At 46.2% G+C, this 19746-nt stretch overlaps 2 protein-coding genes across 8 annotated transcripts; one reads left to right on the top strand and one right to left on the bottom strand.

Annotated features, from left to right (window-relative positions):
- The first annotated feature begins 1787 nt into the window (after positions 1-1787).
- LOC122404645 (glycine-rich cell wall structural protein-like) lies at positions 1788-5570 on the top strand. 6 transcript variants are annotated; one of them, XM_043408802.1, is made up of 6 exons: positions 1788-1917; positions 3004-3231; positions 3280-3868; positions 4059-4228; positions 4307-4838; positions 5123-5570. In XM_043408802.1, the coding sequence occupies exons 1-6, from the start codon at positions 1854-1856 to the stop codon at positions 5268-5270; spliced, it is 1731 nt and encodes a 576-aa protein (XP_043264737.1). In that variant the 5' UTR covers positions 1788-1853; the 3' UTR covers positions 5271-5570. The 6 variants fall into 6 exon arrangements, with proteins under 6 accessions (XP_043264737.1, XP_043264736.1, XP_043264739.1 ...); XM_043408801.1 differs by having other exon boundaries at positions 4059-4254; positions 4303-4838; XM_043408804.1 differs by having other exon boundaries at positions 4059-4390; positions 4646-4838.
- A 1688-nt stretch (positions 5571-7258) lies between these two features.
- LOC122404518 (collagen alpha-1(III) chain-like) lies at positions 7259-18423 on the bottom strand. 2 transcript variants are annotated; one of them, XM_043408553.1, is made up of 9 exons: positions 18301-18423; positions 18052-18093; positions 16207-16902; positions 15361-16092; positions 11692-15111; positions 11291-11620; positions 10602-11213; positions 9241-9366; positions 7259-7795 (listed from the first exon to the last, which is right to left on the bottom strand). In XM_043408553.1, exons 1-9 carry the CDS (start codon positions 18356-18358, stop codon positions 7758-7760), a joined length of 6054 nt encoding a protein of 2017 aa, XP_043264488.1. In that variant the 5' UTR covers positions 18359-18423; the 3' UTR covers positions 7259-7757. The 2 variants fall into 2 exon arrangements, with proteins under 2 accessions (XP_043264488.1, XP_043264487.1); XM_043408552.1 differs by having other exon boundaries at positions 11692-16092.
- Positions 18424-19746: the final 1323 nt, after the last annotated feature.

The following is a 19746-nucleotide window of genomic DNA, read 5'->3' as shown; positions in this document are numbered from 1 at the left end:
TCGCGGGGATCGACTCAACGGAGACGGCCATTGAAAAAATCGCAACGGTGCACGCGAAAATTTCCAGTGACGCAACTGGCGGGCGACCAGGTCGGTTTTACCAATTGTTATCTTTCGGTTCTCCGTATTTCCATCGGGAGATCCCCTGCTCGACGAGGAATCGTCGACTAAACATTGTATCGCGACCCCTGATTTTTCAAAAAAAATATTTTTATCGAAACCCTTATTCAACGCGATTAAAAGCGAGGTTAAGAGAATCGATGTTTTGTAACCTAACCTTAGATTTGAAACTTAAAAATATGAAACGCGGAAGGTTAGAACGAGCTACACGGTTCGAAGAAGCCGAGGTTTTTAAGGAAGCTGTTTAAAAAAAAAACTGAAAGACGAGTGAGTTTTAAACGTCGAGACTCGTACTTCGATTAACGCACAGAGGCAATTATGAAAAAAATGTCTAGACGTAGAATATGCGAGAGAGTAAGGTGTTACGTAGTTTCAAGGATTACGAGTTGAGAAATATTATTATTATAACGTCTTTATTAGATAAATAAAGAAAGCGTAGAAATTATGCCCTATTCACGACTTAGGTTTATAGGTCTGGAGGAGATACATCATGATCAACCACATTTTAATCCGAGGGCTAGTTTCAACTTTGATATAAGTCCCAGGCGTGTGATTGTTTTACAATAGTCAATAAATTTTTATCACCAACGCTGATCAATATGCTGTCATATCCAAGCAAACAGGATTAAAAAGAACATAACAATTTCCACTGAAATATGCTAAAAGATACGTGTATTTATAAAGCAACATTTAATAGATTAAGCTTCATTCGATATGTCTGATTTTGGGTTAGGTTAGATCACCGAATCTGGTCCTCTCATTGTGGCGCATTTAATGAACATATGTATCTATTTTATTGCTTCTCTTTCTGTATTTTGTTTTATTTGTGTAAATAAAGATGTAAAACAAAATAAAGTGAATGAATAAAATTAGGAATACGAAGTAAAGAAGGTTATACGAAGTGGATGAAGAACTCGATGGCACGTTTACAGAAAATAAGGTTAGCGCGAGTTGGATGAATTTCTAGGAACAATAAACAATCAATTATCACTTATATTTCTGAAAAGACACCTGCCAATTGAAATTGATATGCAGAAGACCGTGATAGAAGTAGTGTTAATAGTTATATTCTGCGAATAGTCTTCCATTACTTAAATAGTCCCTAGATAGTTCCTCAGATGTTACAAAGCAGAGATGCACAAAAATTTATGCAAATAATAGATAACGAATAAAACTAATCTACAGCAATTCGTTCGCGACTTTAAGTTGTTTATTATGAAATATTTAATTCTATAATTAGAACAGAAATTTTTACGAGTATCGGATAAACAGTTTGTAAAATTGTTATCTATAGAAGAATTTAAGCATCTGTCTGGGGAATTATGACAACAAAAGTGTTGGCTCTGGAGTAGGTACCTTTTTTCCCTTCGAATTATTTGAAAGGAACAATTGAGAAACCATCGAGGAACGAGGAGATGACGATGCCCAAGGCCAACGTCGATCATCGAGTTCAACGACGTTTAAATTGCTGGTGGCGATCTGTTCGCGGGAGAGGCTCCGACATGAGATTTTCGTAGATTCCGTCGATCGAACGTGATGGATGCCCGTAATCGGTTACCTTAGCCTTGGCCAACGTGCGTTTTTTTGCCCCCGTTGTCGTTTCGCGCTTCGATCTGCGTTCGAAGAAGCGGCGGCGGTTTCAGGAAGAATCGCGGGAAAACAGAGTGGGAGGGACGATATAAAGATGAGCGGCTCGCGAACCAACGGATTAGAAGAAACATTTTCTCGATATCATGTTGCGGTATCGGACAATCGGGCTGTGCGCCCTGGTGGCCCTTTCCTGCGTACACGCGCAAGGTATTTATATTTTCATTTTTTTTCAAGAAACTTTCACGGTCTCGAAAACCAAATTTTATGTCCCTTTCTGGAATTTTTTTTTTATATTATTTTTACAACACATATTAATTATTTTATTCGACTGAAAGTAATTAAATTTTCTTTGCATCCTAACCTCTTAAGGGGGAAACAATCCTTTGTAACAGAGGCATCCATTTTATTTATGTCGATATGTTATTCGTACATTATTTTAGATATCGATATTTTGAATAAAAGTCTAATAGTCTGTAGTTTTAGGAACTAGTGTTTTTAATGTTATACCGAGAATCAAATATTACAAATTTGATTTTTGCTACTGTGAAAATCCTAGTGATTTATCATCCGCGATTTCTTGATGCTGCAGTGCCTCGATGGGTGTCTTTGATCTCTGATCCAAGATAACCGTTCAAAAGGCTACTCGAATAAAAATTATATCGATCGTAAATATTTTGTAACGATAGTTGATCGACAACTTGATACTTATTTTAATCGCTTATTAATTCGAACGAGTAGTAATTCTCTTAGAAGAAGAGCAGAAATTATAAAGTCGAACCTATATTTTACAGGAGTGCCCGACTATTGCAAAAATTTTCCCCCCGTTGCTTCGAGGGGTCAGTAGCTATGAAATTAACCTTTTATGATCCTATATCGGGTTGGGCTGGTTGACTTGAATCCACTGACAACTGTTTTATCAGTATTTATAATTCAGACCAGATTAAATCGATCTCTATTTGCATTTTCCAACCCCACATACTATATCGGATCTTTAGTCCCAATTTTTCTTATATAATTTAGCATTAATGTACCACTTGCTACAGGTATATTATCGATCGTCTCGGTACATGGTTGTTTTTTCTTTTTCCGCGTGTTTTCCCAATTCTAATCTGACGTAATGCAGGTTACTCGTGACTCAGGTTATACGATGCATTGAAGCACTATTTTTCAATCTATAGGTAGCGATAGGATTAGTAATATTTTTTTATGTCTGCATTAAAAATTTTGCGGTGTCCTTCTAATGAACGTGACGTTTTCTCTATGCATCGGTTAATTTTATGAATTGTTGTTTAGATGCTGAAACAAGGGCGAGACGTTTCGCGCACCTCGACCATCTCGGTCAACTAGGAGCTGGATTAGAAAGATTAGCGGGTGGATTGGGAGGTGGATTAGGAGGCGGATTCGGTGGAGGATTCGGTGGAGGTGGCGGTGGTGGAGGTGGAGGTGGAGGTGGCGGAGGCGGCGGATACGGTGGAGGTTATGGCGGCGGTAGCGGTGGAGGATTTGGAGGTGGAAAAGGAGGTGGAGGTGGACTTGGAAGTGGAGGTGGCCTAGGAGGTGGACTTGGAGGTGGTGGCGGCCTAGGAGGTGGTCTTGGAGGAGGAGGCGGACTTGGTGGAGGTGGTGGACTTGGTGGAGGTGCCGGTGGTGCTGGAGGACATGGAGGTGGTGCTGGGGGTGCTGGAGGACATGGAGGTGGTGCAGGTGGTGCTGGAGGACACGGAAGCGGAAACGGTTGTGGCTCTGGAGGTTGTGGTGGATCTGGCGCAGGAGGTGGCGCTGGAGGATATGGAGGATCTGGCGCAGGAGGTGGCGCAGGAAGTGGCGCAGGAGGTGGCGCTGGAGGATATGGTGGATCTGGCTCAGGAGCTGGAGGCGGAGCCGGTGGATATGGTGGATCTGGCGGATCTGGCGCAGGAGGTGGCGCTGGAGGATATGGTGGCTCAACTGCTAGTGGAGGAGCTGGCGGTTACGGAGGATCAGGAGCTGGAGGCGGTGCAGGTGGATATGGTGGCTCAGGAGCTGGAGGAGCCGGTGGATATGGTGGCTCAACTGCTAGTGGAGGAGCTGGAGGTTACGGAGGCGGTTCAGGGGCTGGAGGTGGAAACGGCGCTGGCGGAGGTCGTGGAGGTGAGTTTCGCGCTGTACGGAGTTGGGGAATATTGGGAACTCTCAAATGACCTATTTCCAAGTGGAAATGTTCTTACATGCAGTAGTATCATCAAGCATTACAATGATATCAAAGTAGCTAGTCACTTCTATTAAAATGAATTCTTAGTTAGCAAAGGGTAGATATAGTCAGAAGCATTAGACAAGAAATTTAACAACTTCATCTTTCTGTATTCATTAGGATCAACCGGAGTAACTAAAACTGGCGGTTATGGTGGTGCCGGTGGTTATGGAGGTGGTGCAGGAACAGGCGGTGGTGCAGGTGGTGGACGCGGTGGCGGAGCAGGTGGATACGGTGGCGCTGGAGGTGGAGCAGGTGGTTATGGAGGCGCTGGTAGTGGAGCAGGTGGTTATGGAGGCGCTGGTGGCGGAGCAGGAACTGGTGGTGGCGCTGGACATGGCGGTGGCGCTGGACATGGCGGTGGAGCAGGCGGTGGCGCTGGACGCGGTGGTGGAGCAGGTGGATACGGTGGCGCTGGTGGTGGAGCAGGCGGATACGGTGGTGCTGGCGGTGGTGCAGGTGGTTATGGCGGCGCTGGTAGTGGTGCAGGCGGTTATGGAGGCGCTGGTGGTGGAGCAGGATCAGGCGGTGGCGCTGGACGCGGTGGTGGAGCTGGTGGATACGGTGGTTCAGGAGGTGGAGCCGGTGGATACGGTGGCGCAGGAAGTGGAGCCGGTGGATACGGTGGCGCAGGAGGTGGTGGAGCTGGTGGAGCCGGTGGATACGGTGGCGCAGGAGGTGGTGGAGCCGGTGGATACGGTGGAGGTGGGCCAGGAGGTAACTGTCCTGGAGGATGCAAAGGCGGATATGGAGGATCCAACGCTCATGCTAGTGCTAGCGCAACCGCCAATGCTGTTGCCGGTGGGAGCGCCAGTGCATCCGCCAATGCGAATGCAAACGCTGGCTATGGAGGCTTTGGTGGTTTCGGTGGTCCCGGTGCTCCTGGACACGGTGTAGAGTAGGTTGACAACTATTATATTTACGCTTGAAAGGAGAGCTAGAGATGTACGAAGTTTAGAAATTCAATAGCACAAAAATGTTAAGTACGTGTGATCCTCCAACGTAATTTAAAGAATTCATAATTCAATTTATACATCTATGTGCTTGTAAATAGAGTATAATTTGTAAACTACGAATTCTAAGCTATTTCTCTCTTACGCTCACCATCAGTACCAGCTAATTATAAGAGCGATTCATTGAACAGCACAATAACTAATCATACAATTATTATTTAATTATTAGCATCTTCTCCCGTATGGGCGACGTCGAAGAAGGAGCGGAGAAGAGCGGTACCGTGACCGGCGCCAAGGGTGTCTACAGCAACAGTGCAGCCAACATCGATTCGTCCGGGAAGGGCACGTACAAAGTATCCGCGGGCAAGATAAAGTAAATGGTGTCCTCCCGAAACTATTAGAATTTCAAATCAGTGGTCATATAAAATCGGTTTTCTTCAAATTCGGAAAACTTTATCGATGATGTACTATAAAGAGATTTATGTGATTTTATGTGATTATGGCGATAAAATATTTGCAAGCTTCGACACAAAACAGACAGAAAATTTTGTCGATTTCATGAGCAACATTAGCACGCGACTGTCGCGTGACGAAAATCCATCACTGCGTACGGACAGCTTCACAGTATGCAAATTGTACAGTTTTAATAAACAATCGTTTTATTCACACGTGTAAAAGACGATTTTATAAATGAGTGATGTATATATCCTCTGTACCGATCCGATCGTTTAATGCAACTTCCTATTACATCCTCTAGCGATGCGTTTTAGAATAATAATTTAGAGTAATTTAGAAGCGATCGTTGGAGAAAAGAATCGAGTGTTATTCCAACAATTGCGTCCAGAACGTATAATTATGTTCCATTACAAGATTACATTTTTTAATTGGGAGAGGGACAACTTGAACAATGTTTACAAAGTATTGTCACAAGATCTTAGATCATTTCTTTCAACATCATTATATTTGTACGATTTGTGGACAAATACAGTCAGCTTTGCGAGGCTATTGGCTGCAGTAACGACCTGTATGTATATTCAACTATGTATATCCAGTTGTCATGAATAATTCACCAGCGTGCGTGTAAATTATGTAGACAGCTATCTTTGGAGTACGCTGGTGACATAAGTGGTATTTCCGTAGGCGCAGCCTGTTATATTTACATCCATTAAACGGCCAGACGACTGTGTTTGGGTTTCCCTGCGAAAGACGCTAGTGCAAACTCAATTTCGGCAACAGACAACTATGTGTCATGAGTATTTTGGTTCCTTAATTTGTGAAAAGGTATTCAAATTTTTATCTCGTATTTTATCTTCATCCTTGTCACGGTAAAAAAGGTTTCTGTGTACGAGATGTAGCAGTATGAAATGCTTATTGAGTAAAATGACAATAAAATTGCAGGCGTTGCCTCCCATGCTCGCCACCAGGGGGATGGCGCTCTCACAAGCGTTCGACCACCCCTCGATTGCTATATATACACTCCTCGAACGACTTCTTAATGTCCCAGTCGTCTAAGGCAGGGCCTTTTCTATACAAAATATTAAATCTTGCCCCTAATATAACTAACTTTTCTTAAAACTATCTTGTAAGTAGCATTAAATGCGACGGATATTATTTAATGTTAAGATTACGCGAGCTCTATGTTGAGCCAATTAGTCTAAATTTGTAGTCCTAGTTTACAAGTCAGCCGTTTGTACGGTTTAGGTATATTTGTACCCCCTTGTATATATATATATAATTGTTTTCTTGGCACAATAAACGTTCGTTAAAAAAAAAAAGACAGAGCCTGCTCATTAACCCCAATAACTTCCCCCTTCTTGTCACTCTAGTATAATTTTTACTATGCCTTTTCTATACTGAACTTATAAGCGTAATAGATTAAGTTCCTTTACTCATTTTAGTTAAGGTTATTAAACGGCATTAGTCTGTAAGACGCCGTACTCAAATAGAGTCTTTAGTCTGTAAGAATTAATGTTCTTTAAGCCATGTTTTTCCTACTTCTATACGTTTAAGGATTCGTTGTATCTGTTTGTATATATCTCATAAGGCTTTAATAAACGTGTGTTAAAAAAAAAAAGGCAGAGCCTGCTAGAAAGCCTTTTACTGATCAGTCCACTAGCGCCCTCTACTTTCCTTTTCTGTTGTCCTACGAATAACACGAGTTACGAGTTCCTACCCTCAGCGAAGCCAACGCAACCAGCAATAATAGTCCCAGGTCCTAGGTAACGTAATGAATGGTAGAGTTAGGGTCTGTTAAAACAATTAACGATCTATTAATAACAAAGCAAATAGAATCTCGACTCACGTTTAATTATTAGAATCTTAATGAAAAAATTTGTTAAATTAGATTCGAACATAAATAATCGTCTTGAATTATTACTTAAATTATATTATCTCCTATCGTGGCAATTTTCTTGTTACTTTTCCGTTAAAAAGATGTAATTAAATAGTGTACACGTTTGATTGTATCGTTAACTAGTTTCTTATTTATTAGAAACACTCGAGATCCGTTCGGTATCGTGAACGATTCATCGCTTATGTCACTATTCATTATCTATCGGACATCAGGCGATAGCAATCTCCGCATAATAATCGTACAATCGCGCCGCGGGATCGGCATTAATTCTTCGCTAATTGTCGGCGTAAGCGTACAGGATTCTGGGTACAAAAAAAAAAAAAAAAAGATACAAACGAGTCTTTTCATACGAGATTGTATCGCATTGAAAGAAGTAAAATAAATTACAAATAAAGGCGAAGATTAAGCGAAATAAAACTAATCTCATAAGCAGTTTCGTGTACAATTTAAATATAATTTTTTTTCTTCTTTGTGGCAGGTTATTCTCCTTTTCGTCCTCGTTTCTCGTCGACTATCCTTTCACTGCATGTGGTGCTGCGCCTGCCCAGCCTGAAACGAGAATTTTTACATCAGAAGATAACCTAGGATTTAAAGAAACAATTAATATTTAATTCTGGAAATGTTATCTATACTTGTTTTTATTTTATAAATTAAGAATTACCAGAAACAGATTTTAAAGACAATTTTAAATCTGGCATTTCTCATAAATTATATAATTTCTTCCGGGTTTGGAATTTCAAAACAAAAGTATAAAAATTACTTGGCGTTTCGTAGGTGCTTTGATGACGGAGCCGTCAATAAGGCTGACTCAACAAATTTCGCCTTAGGCGTAATTAACGCCGATGGCCTCACATTTCACACAAACCTTCTCGATACAACGAAAATTTTCAAATCGAATAAATTCTTTGTGAAATTTTTTTTACGGAAATATACATTATTTATACTCAATCGTATTAATAATATACATATACAGGGTGTTCGGCCACCCCTGGGAGATTCTAGAGGCCAAAATAAGACGAAAATAAAGAATATTAATTTCTTGACTGAGGCTTCGTTAAAAAGTTATTAACAATTAAATTAAAAAATTTCAAATCGTTCTGGAAAAAATATTTTTAACTAAAGGGGTCAATTACAATCATTTTTGGTGAATAGACATACCCTCGAAATCCTACGCAGTTTCGAGAAAAAAATTCGAGTAGGTTGACAAATTTTTCGGCCAAATTGAAATGTTTCTAATCGTTCTAAAAAAATTATTTTTAACTTAAAAGGTTAATTACAATGATTTTTGGTCATTACACATACCCCCGAATTCCTACGCAGTTTCGAGATAAAAATTCGAGAAGGTGTGAAATTTTCAGACGAAATTAAAATATTTAAAATCGTACTAACAAAATTGTATTTAGTTTCAGGGGTCAATTACAATCATTTTTGGTCATTACACGTACCTTCGAATTCCTACTCACTATCGAGAAAAAAATTCGAGAAGGTGTGAAATTTTTAGACGAAATTAAAATATTTAAAATCGTACTAAAAAAATTATATTTAGTTACAGGGGTCAATTAAAATCATTTTTGGTCATTACACATACCTCTGAATTTCCACGCACTTTCAAGAAAAAAATTCGAGAAGGTGTGAAATTTTTCGACGGAAAGAAAAAATTTCAAATCGTTCTAAAAAAATTATTTTTAGTTGCGGGGGTCAATCAGAATTATTTTTGGTGAATAGACATACCCCCGAAATCCTGCGCATTTTGGAGAAAAAAATTCATTACTGGCGGAACTTTAAACATTAATAACTTTTTAACGAAGCCTCCATGAACAAATTGGTATTCTTGATTTTCGTCTTATTTTGGCCTCTAGAATCCCCCATTAAAATTTTTCCCGGGGTTGGCCGAACACCCTTTATAATTGACATTATTTAATATTTTTTTATAAGTATAATTGCATGGGATTGTTTCGTCCGTCTTCAAATTAATATTGGAGTTCGAAACTTACTGCCCGCGTTGCTGCTGGCGTAAGCGGATGCTCCGCTGGAGGACCAGGAACCACTTCCGGCTTGACTCGCCGCGCCACTGGAGGCCCAACTTCCGCCATTACCTTCTCCGATATTTGGATTTGGCCCTGGAACGCGAGAATCCGTTCAATCCGAGGTCAAATCGAACTATTACTTCTTACAAAGTAAATGTGAAAGTCAATTTTTAATTCAAAAGCATCCAGTATCTTACAAATCATCTCCTCTACCAGCAATTAATAACACGTTTGTTACAAAGAGTAACATAATTGCATTTGTTCCCGGATTTGCCGGCTGACCTCATTTATCAGACACATCTAGCAGATCCTGCCTCAGATTATTAATCGTTTGAACAATATTCAATTACACGATGGTTTAAAAATACATAATTAGTTTGAAAACATTGTTCCATCGATTATCTAATAGCAAGACTCGTCTTAGACAGGATCTGCTGGATAAGACTATGCAACACATCCGAGACAAAACGAAGTATTATAATAGTCTTTGTGTCACGGTTATTACCACTGATCATTTTTTATCGAAGTGAATAATTAGTCTCCAACACAATTGAAGATTTAATGCTCGATACATAACCTAACGAAACGGAATGTCGATGAAGATAGTTCGATATAAAATCGACGAAATTAGAATCGTAGAAGGCTCTTGACTCGAAGAAGGTCAAACTGTAATTCTACGCCTTTAGTTTTTTAAAAAAAATTTCCTGATTGCTTCGAGAGGTACGTAACTAAATTACCATTTCTGTTATTATTAATTGACTGAGATGGCTGGGAGATTCGAATCGAACGATAACGTGTTACGTTCAGGCAAATACGACGCTCGAGCAACATTACGGGGTTACAGGGTTACGCAACGTCGAGCACGTTAAGAGAGCGGAAGCTGCTCGATGGGATCGACGATTGCCATTAATTAACAGCGCCCCCGGTCTCGCTGATTTATGTTTTATTGTGAGAAAGACTTCGTCATCCATCAACCGCCGTCGCGTTGGATCCTCTCCGTTCGACAACGAACCTTGAAACGCGTTCCCATCGCGTGGGAATCCACAGCCATTCAATCATATTAATCTCGATCTAAGGTCTCCGTCCTTTAACCTTTCTAGAAAACTACTTTCCGTTCCACATCCGTGAAAGCTTCAATATACATTTTAATTCGTATTGCAAGTTATTGGGAAACGTCACTTCCCGTAATCGCCACCAGAGGGCTACGCTTTTGTCTTTCTCGCAAGTGCTCGACTGACCCTTCCGTTCTTACATAACCTATTCTTGCTAGAATGAATTGGCACCAGAGGGCTACACTTTTGTTCCATTTGAATGGAAGCTGAATTTACCTCCCGAGCCAAACGAGGCAGCCTTCGAGTCAGCGAAACTGGACGCATGAGCGCTGCTGAAGGCGCCAGAGAAAGCTCCACCGAAGGAACCGCCATTTTCGTGTCCAGGTAAGTTTCCAAAACCGTCCAAACCAATGCCAACACCGCCTCCACTTCCGCTACCACGATGCGTTCCTAACGGTTTCTTCACTCCCCCAGGACCTCCAGCACCATTACCAGATTCAGGACCTGAACCAGGATAGTGACCGAAGGTTCCTGCTGCAGAGCCTGCTCCAACACCAAATGGATTTCCACTCGATGGTTGACCTGGTCCAAGGATGCTATTTGGAGGATGAGTCTGGAAACCTGGTCCTCCAGTCTTTGGACCACCCGTGCCCCCGATATCGCCACGCGTGGGTCCTGATCCTGGCCCAAAGAACGGATTGTCTTTACCCACGGGTTTCGTCGATCCCTCTCCGAACGGAGAGTTTCCGTTCTGAGGGGCGTGGCTTCCGGAACTGGCGCCGCTCCATGCACCTGCTCCAGCTCCTACGCCAACTGCAGGCCCTCCTCCGAAGAAGGGGTTCCCAGCACCTATTGGCTTGCTGGTTGTTGCTCCAGGGTACGAGCCACCTGATGATGGAGATCCAAATGGATTTGAGTGGTTAAATTCAGGAAAACTCTTTGGTATAAGTATATGGATTAATTACCACTACTAGGAGGCGACACTTTTCCAGTCAGAAACGGATTCCATTCATAGGTTCCAGGCCCTCCGGGAATTTTATTCGCGTTGTCAGGTTTGCCACCGGGCGTTGGACCCGATCCAGGTGGACAACTGCCATAAGTGCAGCCAGGTCCGTTGGATGGTCGGATGGGTTCGCCAGGAGGGAACACTGCTTGCGAAGACTGCGAGAAATCGTCGGGCCCTTCGCCTGCCGGGCCAGAGAGCTTCTCGATGTTAGGAATATTGTTTGCATCGCAAGGTTTGCTGCCCGGAGAGGTACTCTGACTGCATCCGCTTCCACAACTCTGACCACCACCTGTTGACGACAACGTGTTACGACCATGTTTTTAAAATAGCATAATACTACTACGAATAATAGAAACACACCTGTACAACCGCTTGTACCACTTCCAGGTTGTGCACCTAATGGGCTTTGGTTCGTTGGACCGGGCCAGCCAGGGCTACCTCCAGGAGTGCCTGTATGAGGTCCATTTGGATAGGGAGATTTCGTCGTTCCAGCTCCACCATAAGGTCCTGGTTGGAAAGGAGACTTCGTAGGACCTGCATCTCCATGAGGACCAGGTTGGTAAGGAGGCTTTGCAGTTCCAGGTCCGCCATAAGGACTTGTTTGGAAAGGAGATTTCGTGGTTCCAGCTCCACCATAAGGTCCTGGTTGGAAAGGAGACTTCGTAGGGCCTGCATCTCCATGAGGACCTGGTTGGTAAGGAGGCTTTGCAGTTCCAGGTCCACCATAAGGACTTGTTGGGAAAGGAGATTTCGTGGTTCCAGCACCGCCATAAGGAGTTGGCTGGAAAGGAGACTTCGTGGGTCCTGCATCTCCATGAGGGCCTGGTTGGTAAGCAGGTTTGGTAGTTCCAGCGCCGCCATGAGGACCAGGTTGATATGGTTTGGTCGGTTCAGACGGTCCAGCTCCGAAGGGAGATTTCGTCGTTCCAGGTCCTCCATGGGGGCCACTGTTACCGTGGGGCTTGCTTCCAGCCGGAGTTCCCTGAGCAGGATTCACGTTTATGTAAAAGATTTTGCTGTCTCCGTCGGGTTTGCTTTGACCACCGGGTGGGTGTCCATTTCCAGCGCCTGGTTTGTTGGGAGATGCTCCTGGAGCGGATGGACTGCTGCCAGGGCTAGGTTTTCCATTTCCAGGATAAGGTGAAGTGCCAGGTCCTGAACCGCCCGGGCCTCCTTTCACGCCCGGAGCTCCGCTCCCAGGTCCATAAGGTCCAGGCTTCTGACCACCATAAGGACCATTTGGAGAACCTGGTGTTCCTGTGTTTCCAAACGGAGAATTAGTAGATGGACCATTTGGCGAGTACGAGGGACTAGAGCCTGGTGCTCCACTTCCTGGTGTTCCAGGTGGGTGACCTGCACCGCTCGGACCTCCTTTCACGCCCGGAACTCCGCTGCCAGGTCCATAAGGTCCAGGCTTCTGACCACCATAAGGACCATTCGGCGAGTACGAGGGACTAGAGCCAGGTGATCCACTTCCTGGTGATCCAGGAGGGTGCCCACTTCCAGGACTTGGTCTACTCACACCAGCGTGAGCTCCAGCAGTTGTGCTTGCGCCTGGGAACGGTCCATATGGTGTTTGAGGTCCACCTGGACTTCCTGGACTAATCGGACTGCCTGGATAGCCTGATCCTCCTGGACTTCCCGGAGAACCATCAGGTGATCCACTTCCTGGATGTCCTGGATGTCCAATAGATGGCCCATATGGAGATCCACCAGGTGCACCTCCACAATTGCCATAAGGACCACATCCTGGACTTCCTGGGGTTCCCGGACTGCTTGGATATCCTGGACTTCCAGGAGAGCCCACATTAGGCGATCCACTTCCCGGATGACCACCAAATGGCCCATTCTTCACGGGAGATCCACCACCAGGTGCAGCTCCACCACAATTTCCATAAGGGCCACCGGTACATCCCGGACTTCCTGGACTTCCTGGACTGCCCGGATATCCTGGGCCTCCTTGACTTCCTGGACTTCCTGGTCTACCTGGACCTCCCGGGCTTCCCGGACTGCCTGGATACCCCGGACTACTTGGACCTCCTGGGCTGCCTGGACTTCCAGGTGCACCACCGTAAGGCGATCCACTTCCCGGATGACCAGCAAATGGCCCATTCTTCACGGGAGATCCACCACCAGGTGCAGCTTCACCACAGTTTCCATAAGGACCACCGGTACATCCTGGACTTCCTGGGCTTCCTGAACTTCCTGGGCTTCCTGGACTTCCTGGACTGCCTGGACTTCCTGGACTTCCTGGACTTCCTGGTCTACCTGGACCTCCCGGGCTTCCCGGGCTTCCCGGACTGCCTGGATACCCCGGACCACTTGGACCTCCTGGGCTGCCTGGACTTCCAGGTGCACCACCGTAAGGCGATCCACTTCCCGGATGACCAGCAAATGGCCCATTCTTCACGGGAGATCCACCACCAGGTGCAGCTTCACCACAGTTTCCATAAGGACCACCGGTACATCCTGGACTTCCTGGGCTTCCTGGACTTCCTGGACTGCCTGGACTTCCTGGACTTCCTGGACTGCCTGGATATCCTTGACCACCTGGACCTCCTGGACTTCCAGGAGAGCCCACATTAGGCGATCCACTTCCCGGATGACCACCAAATGGCCCATTCTTCACGGGAGATCCACCACCAGGTGCAGCTCCACCACAGTTTCCATAAGGACCACTGGTACATCCTGGACTTCCTGGACTTCCTGGACTTCCTGGGCTGCCTGGATATCCTGGGCCTCCTTGGCCTCCTGGACTTCCTGGTCTACCTGGACCTCCCGGACTTCCTGGACTGCCTGGATACCCCGGACCACCTGGACCTCCTGGGCTGCCTGGACTTCCAGGTGCACCACCGTAAGGCGTACCGCTTCCTGGATGACCAGCGAATGGTCCATTCTTCACGGGAGATCCATCACCAGGTGCAGCTTCATCACAATTTCCATAAGGACCACCGGTACATCCTGGACTTCCTGGACTGCCTGGACTGCCTGGTCCTCCTTGACTTCCTGAACCGCTTGGATATCCCGGACCACCTGGAGCACCTGGACCACTTCCTGGACTTCCTGGTTTGCCTGGGTATTGTGGACCACCTGGACTGCCTGGACTTCCAGGTGTACCACCGTAAGGCGAACCGCTTCCTGGATGACCGGCGAATGGTCCATTCTTCACTGGAGTTCCACCAGGTGCAGACCCATCACAATTTCCATAAGGACCACCGGTACATCCTGGACTTCCAGAACTTCCAGGACTGCCAGGATATCCTGGGCCTCCTTGACCTCCTGGACTTCCTGGGCTACTTGGATATCCTGGTCCTCCTGGACTTCCTGGACCGGAAGGCGAACCGCTTCCTGGATGACCACCAAATGGTCCACCCTTCACTGAGGATCCACCAGGTGCTGCTCCACCACAATTACCATAAGGACCACCGGTACATCCTGGACTTCCTGGACTACCTGGACTTCCCGGACTGCCTGGATATCCTGGCCCTCCATGACTGCCTGGACTACCTGGACTTCCCGGACTGCCTGGATATCCTGGCCCGCCTTGGCTTCCTTGATGACCAGCAAACGGTCCATTCTTCACTGGAGATCCACCAGGTGCTGCTCCACAATTACCATAAGGACCACCGGTACATCCTGGACTTCCCGGACTTCCTGGACTTCCTGGACTGCCTGGTCCTCCTGGACTTCCTGAACCGCTTGGATATCCCGGACCTCCTGGAGCACCTGGACTTCCTGGTTTGCCTGGATAACCTGGGCCTCCTGGACTGCCTGGACTGCCTGGACTTCCAGGTGTACCACCATTAGGCGATCCGCTTCCTGGATGACCACCAAATGGTCCACCCTTCACTGGAGATCCACCAGGTGCGGCTCCACAATTACCATAAGGACCACCGGTACATCCTGGACTTCCCGGACTTCCTGGACTTCCTGGACTGCCTGGTCCTCCTGGACTTCCTGAACCGCTTGGATATCCCGGACCTCCTGGAGCACCTGGTTTGCCTGGATAACCTGGGCCTCCTGGACTGCCTGGACTTCCAGGTGTACCACCATTAGGCGATCCGCTTCCTGGATGACCACCAAATGGTCCACCCTTCACTGGAGATCCACCAGGTGCGGCTCCACAATTACCATAAGGACCACCGGTACATGCTGGACTTCCCGGACTTCCTGGACTTCCTGGACTGCCTGGTCCTCCTTGACTTCCCGGACCGCTTGGATATCCCGGACCTCCTGGAGCACCTGGACTTCCTGGTTTGCCTGGATAACTTGGGCCTCCTGGACTTCCAGGTGTACCACCATTAGGTGATCCGCTTCCTGGATAACCACCAAATGGTCCAGTCTTCACAGGCAATCCACCAGGTGCAGCTCCACCGCAATTACCATGGGGACCACCGGTACATCCTGGACCTCCTGGGCTACCTGGACTTCCCGGGCTGCCTGCTGGATATCCTGGCCCTCCTTGACTTCCTGGACTGCCTGGACTTCCCGGACCGCCTGGATATCCTGGCCCTCCTTGATGTCCTGGACTACCTGGACTTCCCGGACTTCCCGGACTGCCAGGATATCCTGGACCGCCACCGGGTGTAGGTCCACAGTTACCATAAGGACCACATCCAGCCGTAGGACTAGATCCCTGAGGACCGTAACCTCCCGTAGGACTAGTCGAATAGTTAGGAGATCCTTGTTTCTGAACATTGCCCGTATTGGGGCCACCAAACGGAAGTGGACCCTGCTTTACAGGACCAACACCACTTGTTCCTACATAAAAAACGAATTAAATTTTCATAAATTAATATATGCAGGGAAAAAACTTCTCAGGATAATTCCCAGTGTAATTACCATTTTAAGAAGCTCGTAAAAATTCTTGCTCACCTTGATCGCATCCCGAGCCTGGTGAGTTATTGCCAGAACATCCAGAACCTGTTTCAGGCCCCTTGTTCCATCCTGGCTGATTCGTTGCACCCGGTTTGCCTGCATTTGGGCCTCCAGATCCATGCGGTCCAGGTCCAAAAGTTCCAGGCGAACCTCCAGGTCCCTGGCTCCAGGGTTTGGAACCAGCTCCAGGCTGTTGACCATGTTGTTGACCCGATGGTTTGTTCCATGGAGATCCTGAGGATGGGCTTCCACTGCCTCCTGGGCCTCCTTTGACCGGTGCTCCCCCCACTCCAGGTGCTCCCAATTTCTGCACATTTGGTTTTTTCCCACGCCCGTGATGGTGTTCCGGCCTGTATTGACCATCGTCGCCATCGTCGCACTCGTCTTCGTTCCTCTCCTCCGGCTCCTCCTCCTCTTCCTCCGTCTCCCAATACTCGTCATCCTCCCATTTGCATTTCGAGCAGCCGCTACCGCGACCACCCTTCACTCCAGCATGACCGGACGAACTGTCATGGCCGCCGTTCGGCTGGTTGCCGAGTCCGGTGTTGTCGTAGCTGCGGATCCCTTTGTGACCCTCGTGGCCACCGTCGATTCCGGGAAAATTCCCGACGAACGCGTTCGCGTTGCTCAACGCGGACGCGCTTGCTCCTGACCCTGCATACGCGTTCGCTGACGCCGACGCGGAAGCACTGCCTGTTTAAGGAATTCCGGTTTATTCACTCAGCGACATTTCTATAGCGAGTTTTTCGAAATATGTGCAATTCGAGACAAGAAGATTCTAGGATCTAGTAAACCGGTCAACATAACCTTATATCAACGCAAAAGGTGCATTCTTGATAGATGATTAAAAAATAACACATGTTTTACGGATCAGCTAAATAAAACATGAGCACACTCGATGGACAAGAACACACGTCATCCGTGGAGCCAGCTGCAACGCTGACTGAGACGTCGGAATTTCTTCCTTAAAAGACTCGATTCGTACCCGGAAGCCTCGAACAGTAGTCGAGTTTCGAAAATTTAAACAATCTCAACTAGAAAGTGAGATAGTCTCTTGATAGATCTAATAGGGACGGTGGTTGCATCTCCGTCATATTTTTATACGCAATATTACAATTTCTGGCGTCTATTGTACAGGGTGATCGACATGTATAGGGCAAAAATTTAATTTTTTTTTTAACCCAGACCTAACCCAGACCAAAATAAAACGAAAATCAAGAACAACAATTTGCTAATTGAGGCTTCGTTTAAAAGACCTAACCTGAACCAAAATAAAATGAAAATCAAGAATAACAATTTGTTAATTGAGGCTTCGTTTAAAAGTTCCCTGGTTCTCACTCAGCATGAGAAACTCTACTTACTGACGTATCGACAACCTCACAATTTTGTGAGTGAGAGAACCACTATCACGCGTACACAGCTGCTCGCAGGTTGCCGCCTCACAGGAGCAACTTTAAATCGTTAATAACTTTTAAACAAAGTCTCAATTAACAAATTACTAATTACCAATTGTGGCCCTGCTGCTGGCTGAGGGTTAGGAACTCGGGAGAATCGTAGGAGGCGAGAAAAGGAAAGTAGGGGGCGCTAGTGGACTCATCAGTAAGGCTTTCTAGCAGGCCCTGCCTTAGACGACTGGAATATTTGGAAGTCGTTCGAGGAGTGTATATATAGCAACGGAGGGGTCGGTCGAGCGATTGTGAGAGCGCGACCCCTCTGGTGGCGAGCATGGGAGACGACGCCACATAATCTTGATTTTCGTCTTATTTCGACCCCAAGTATCTCCCACTAAATTTTTACCCTGTACACTTAGAAAAGATGTTTAATAATAATAATAATACGTACTATACGCTAGACCTCCACTTCCACCAAATACCCCGTGCGGTTCTGTAAACAAGGAACACCATACAACGAAAGTCAAATGAAAACTATAACAATAATCGACGAAAATATTCTACAAAAACAAAATGGAAGAAGCTCCAAAAAAAAACACACTTCTTCTCGAATGCAAAGCGTAAAAAATTCACTTTTTTCGTGCATCACCACGTTTACACTCGCGTTTTGTGATCGACGAAAGAAAGCAATTCGAGTTACCTGAGCCAACAATGGCCGCCGCCGCGACCAGGGCGAGGAACGACGCGCTGATCGTCATCCCTTCGATCGTTTTTTTAAATCCGTCCGTCGCGATCGAGCTCGTTCGTAGCTCGTCGCGAGTCCTCGTACGATTGCGAAGCGAGTCCTGGTTAAATACTTGTATTTATAAAGATACCCCCGGCGGTGAAAGGATCCGCGATCGTCACAGTTTCGCGAATACGATCTCGCGCGCGCGCGCGCACGCGCCTCGACGTGGGTGGCGGATGAATTGTTCAACTCTTTCGGAGGCTGGTTTCAGCCGGAGATCGTTTTCAGAGGCTACGTCATCCGGTTTCAGGAGTTTCCACGGGTGGATCGATTCCCCGCACGTTTCGTCCGTCGCGGGGGAGGCGGGAGAGGATCATGCAAATTGGAGCGTAGCCCTGCCTCGCATCCTTCGAATTTACGACGCCGGGACAGGATTGTTTGCCGCGACAGGCAACGACATTCCTCACGGATGATCTCGCCGTCGCGTTTCGAGCACGATCGTTCGCTGGATTAGCATGTTCGTTCGCGATAACGCGCCGATGGATGGCCGTTCGGAAGACGCACACACACGGATCGACACACTGATTACTTAATTGCTCCCCCTAAGCTCGCACACATGCACACCAGCTTCCGTTTACTTACGCACAAATTGTATTTTAATTCCTACATTGTGTATATTGTCCCAAGGAGCATGTGAAAATGCTAGGTTATTGAAGAGAAAAGGTAACACGAACCTAACCTACACCTAACCTAGATCTTTACAGTAGCCTATGAGATTCATGGACCACGTTTCTTGGAATTATAATAACGTTTACCAGTTTCACTGGAAATGCTGGTAATGTGATAAATGTCTCCCGGGGAAACCATTTGGCATAAATAAATCCTCCAATGCCAGACGAGGCGCATCATCAAGGCGTGTCTGAAAACTGGACGCGAAAAAAGCGCCATTGAATTTTGCCAGCAATAACACGAGTCGAGTTTCGGACACTGGTGGGGGAGCTTTTTGTTGAATAATTCAAAACTTCGAAAAACTTGTAGCTCGAAATTGAGGAGAAGTAGAAACGGAATTTTTGGCGTTCGATATGTATTTTGGAAAGAAGTGGAAAAATTTTGCACCGTTGACATTGTGTGAATCGTTCGTATGTACACGTCTACAATTTTATTTATGAACGATGGTGTAGAATGTCCTAGAATCACGTAGACGCATATTCGATTGGATACGCGCGATCGATATGTTAAGGATGTTACGAACTGGTAATCGATACGAATGACATCAACGTGAACGAAAATATTCTCCGCGCGACGCCACGCGAAAGGAGCGGCGACTTTAATGCCCGCTTAACCCCCTCGCCCTACAACCACGAGCGAGACTCTGTCAGCTGATCGGATACGAAAGGAACAATGCAACAATTGAAAAAA

Source organism: Colletes gigas, unplaced genomic scaffold (genome assembly GCF_013123115.1).
Source record: "Colletes gigas isolate AHSC1104 unplaced genomic scaffold, ASM1312311v1 Colletes_gigas_Sc00003, whole genome shotgun sequence".
NCBI classification, from domain to species: Eukaryota; Metazoa; Arthropoda; class Insecta; order Hymenoptera; family Colletidae; genus Colletes; species Colletes gigas.
The sequence above is the reverse complement of the archived record's forward strand: the minus strand, read 5'-3'. Positions and strand labels throughout refer to the sequence as shown.

Excerpts from the sequence above, each read along its gene's own strand:
- LOC122404518 (XM_043408552.1), bottom strand. The coding sequence starts at position 18,358 with ATGACGATCAGCGCGTCGTTCCTCGCCCTGGTCGCGGCGGCGGCCATT. Across the intron at positions 9,367-10,601 it reads TGCCTCGTTTGGCTCGGGAG|GGCCAAATCCAAATATCGGA; the intron begins GTAAATTCAGCT and ends CTCGCGTTCCAG. Across the intron at positions 7,796-9,240 it reads CGCCAGCAGCAACGCGGGCA|GCTGGGCAGGCGCAGCACCA; the intron begins GTAAGTTTCGAA and ends TTCTCGTTTCAG.
- LOC122404645 (XM_043408799.1), top strand. The coding sequence starts at position 1,854 with ATGTTGCGGTATCGGACAATCGGGCTGTGCGCCCTGGTGGCCCTTTCC. Across the intron at positions 1,918-3,003 it reads TTCCTGCGTACACGCGCAAG|ATGCTGAAACAAGGGCGAGA; the intron begins GTATTTATATTT and ends ATTGTTGTTTAG. Across the intron at positions 4,839-5,122 it reads GCTCCTGGACACGGTGTAGA|CATCTTCTCCCGTATGGGCG; the intron begins GTAGGTTGACAA and ends TTTAATTATTAG.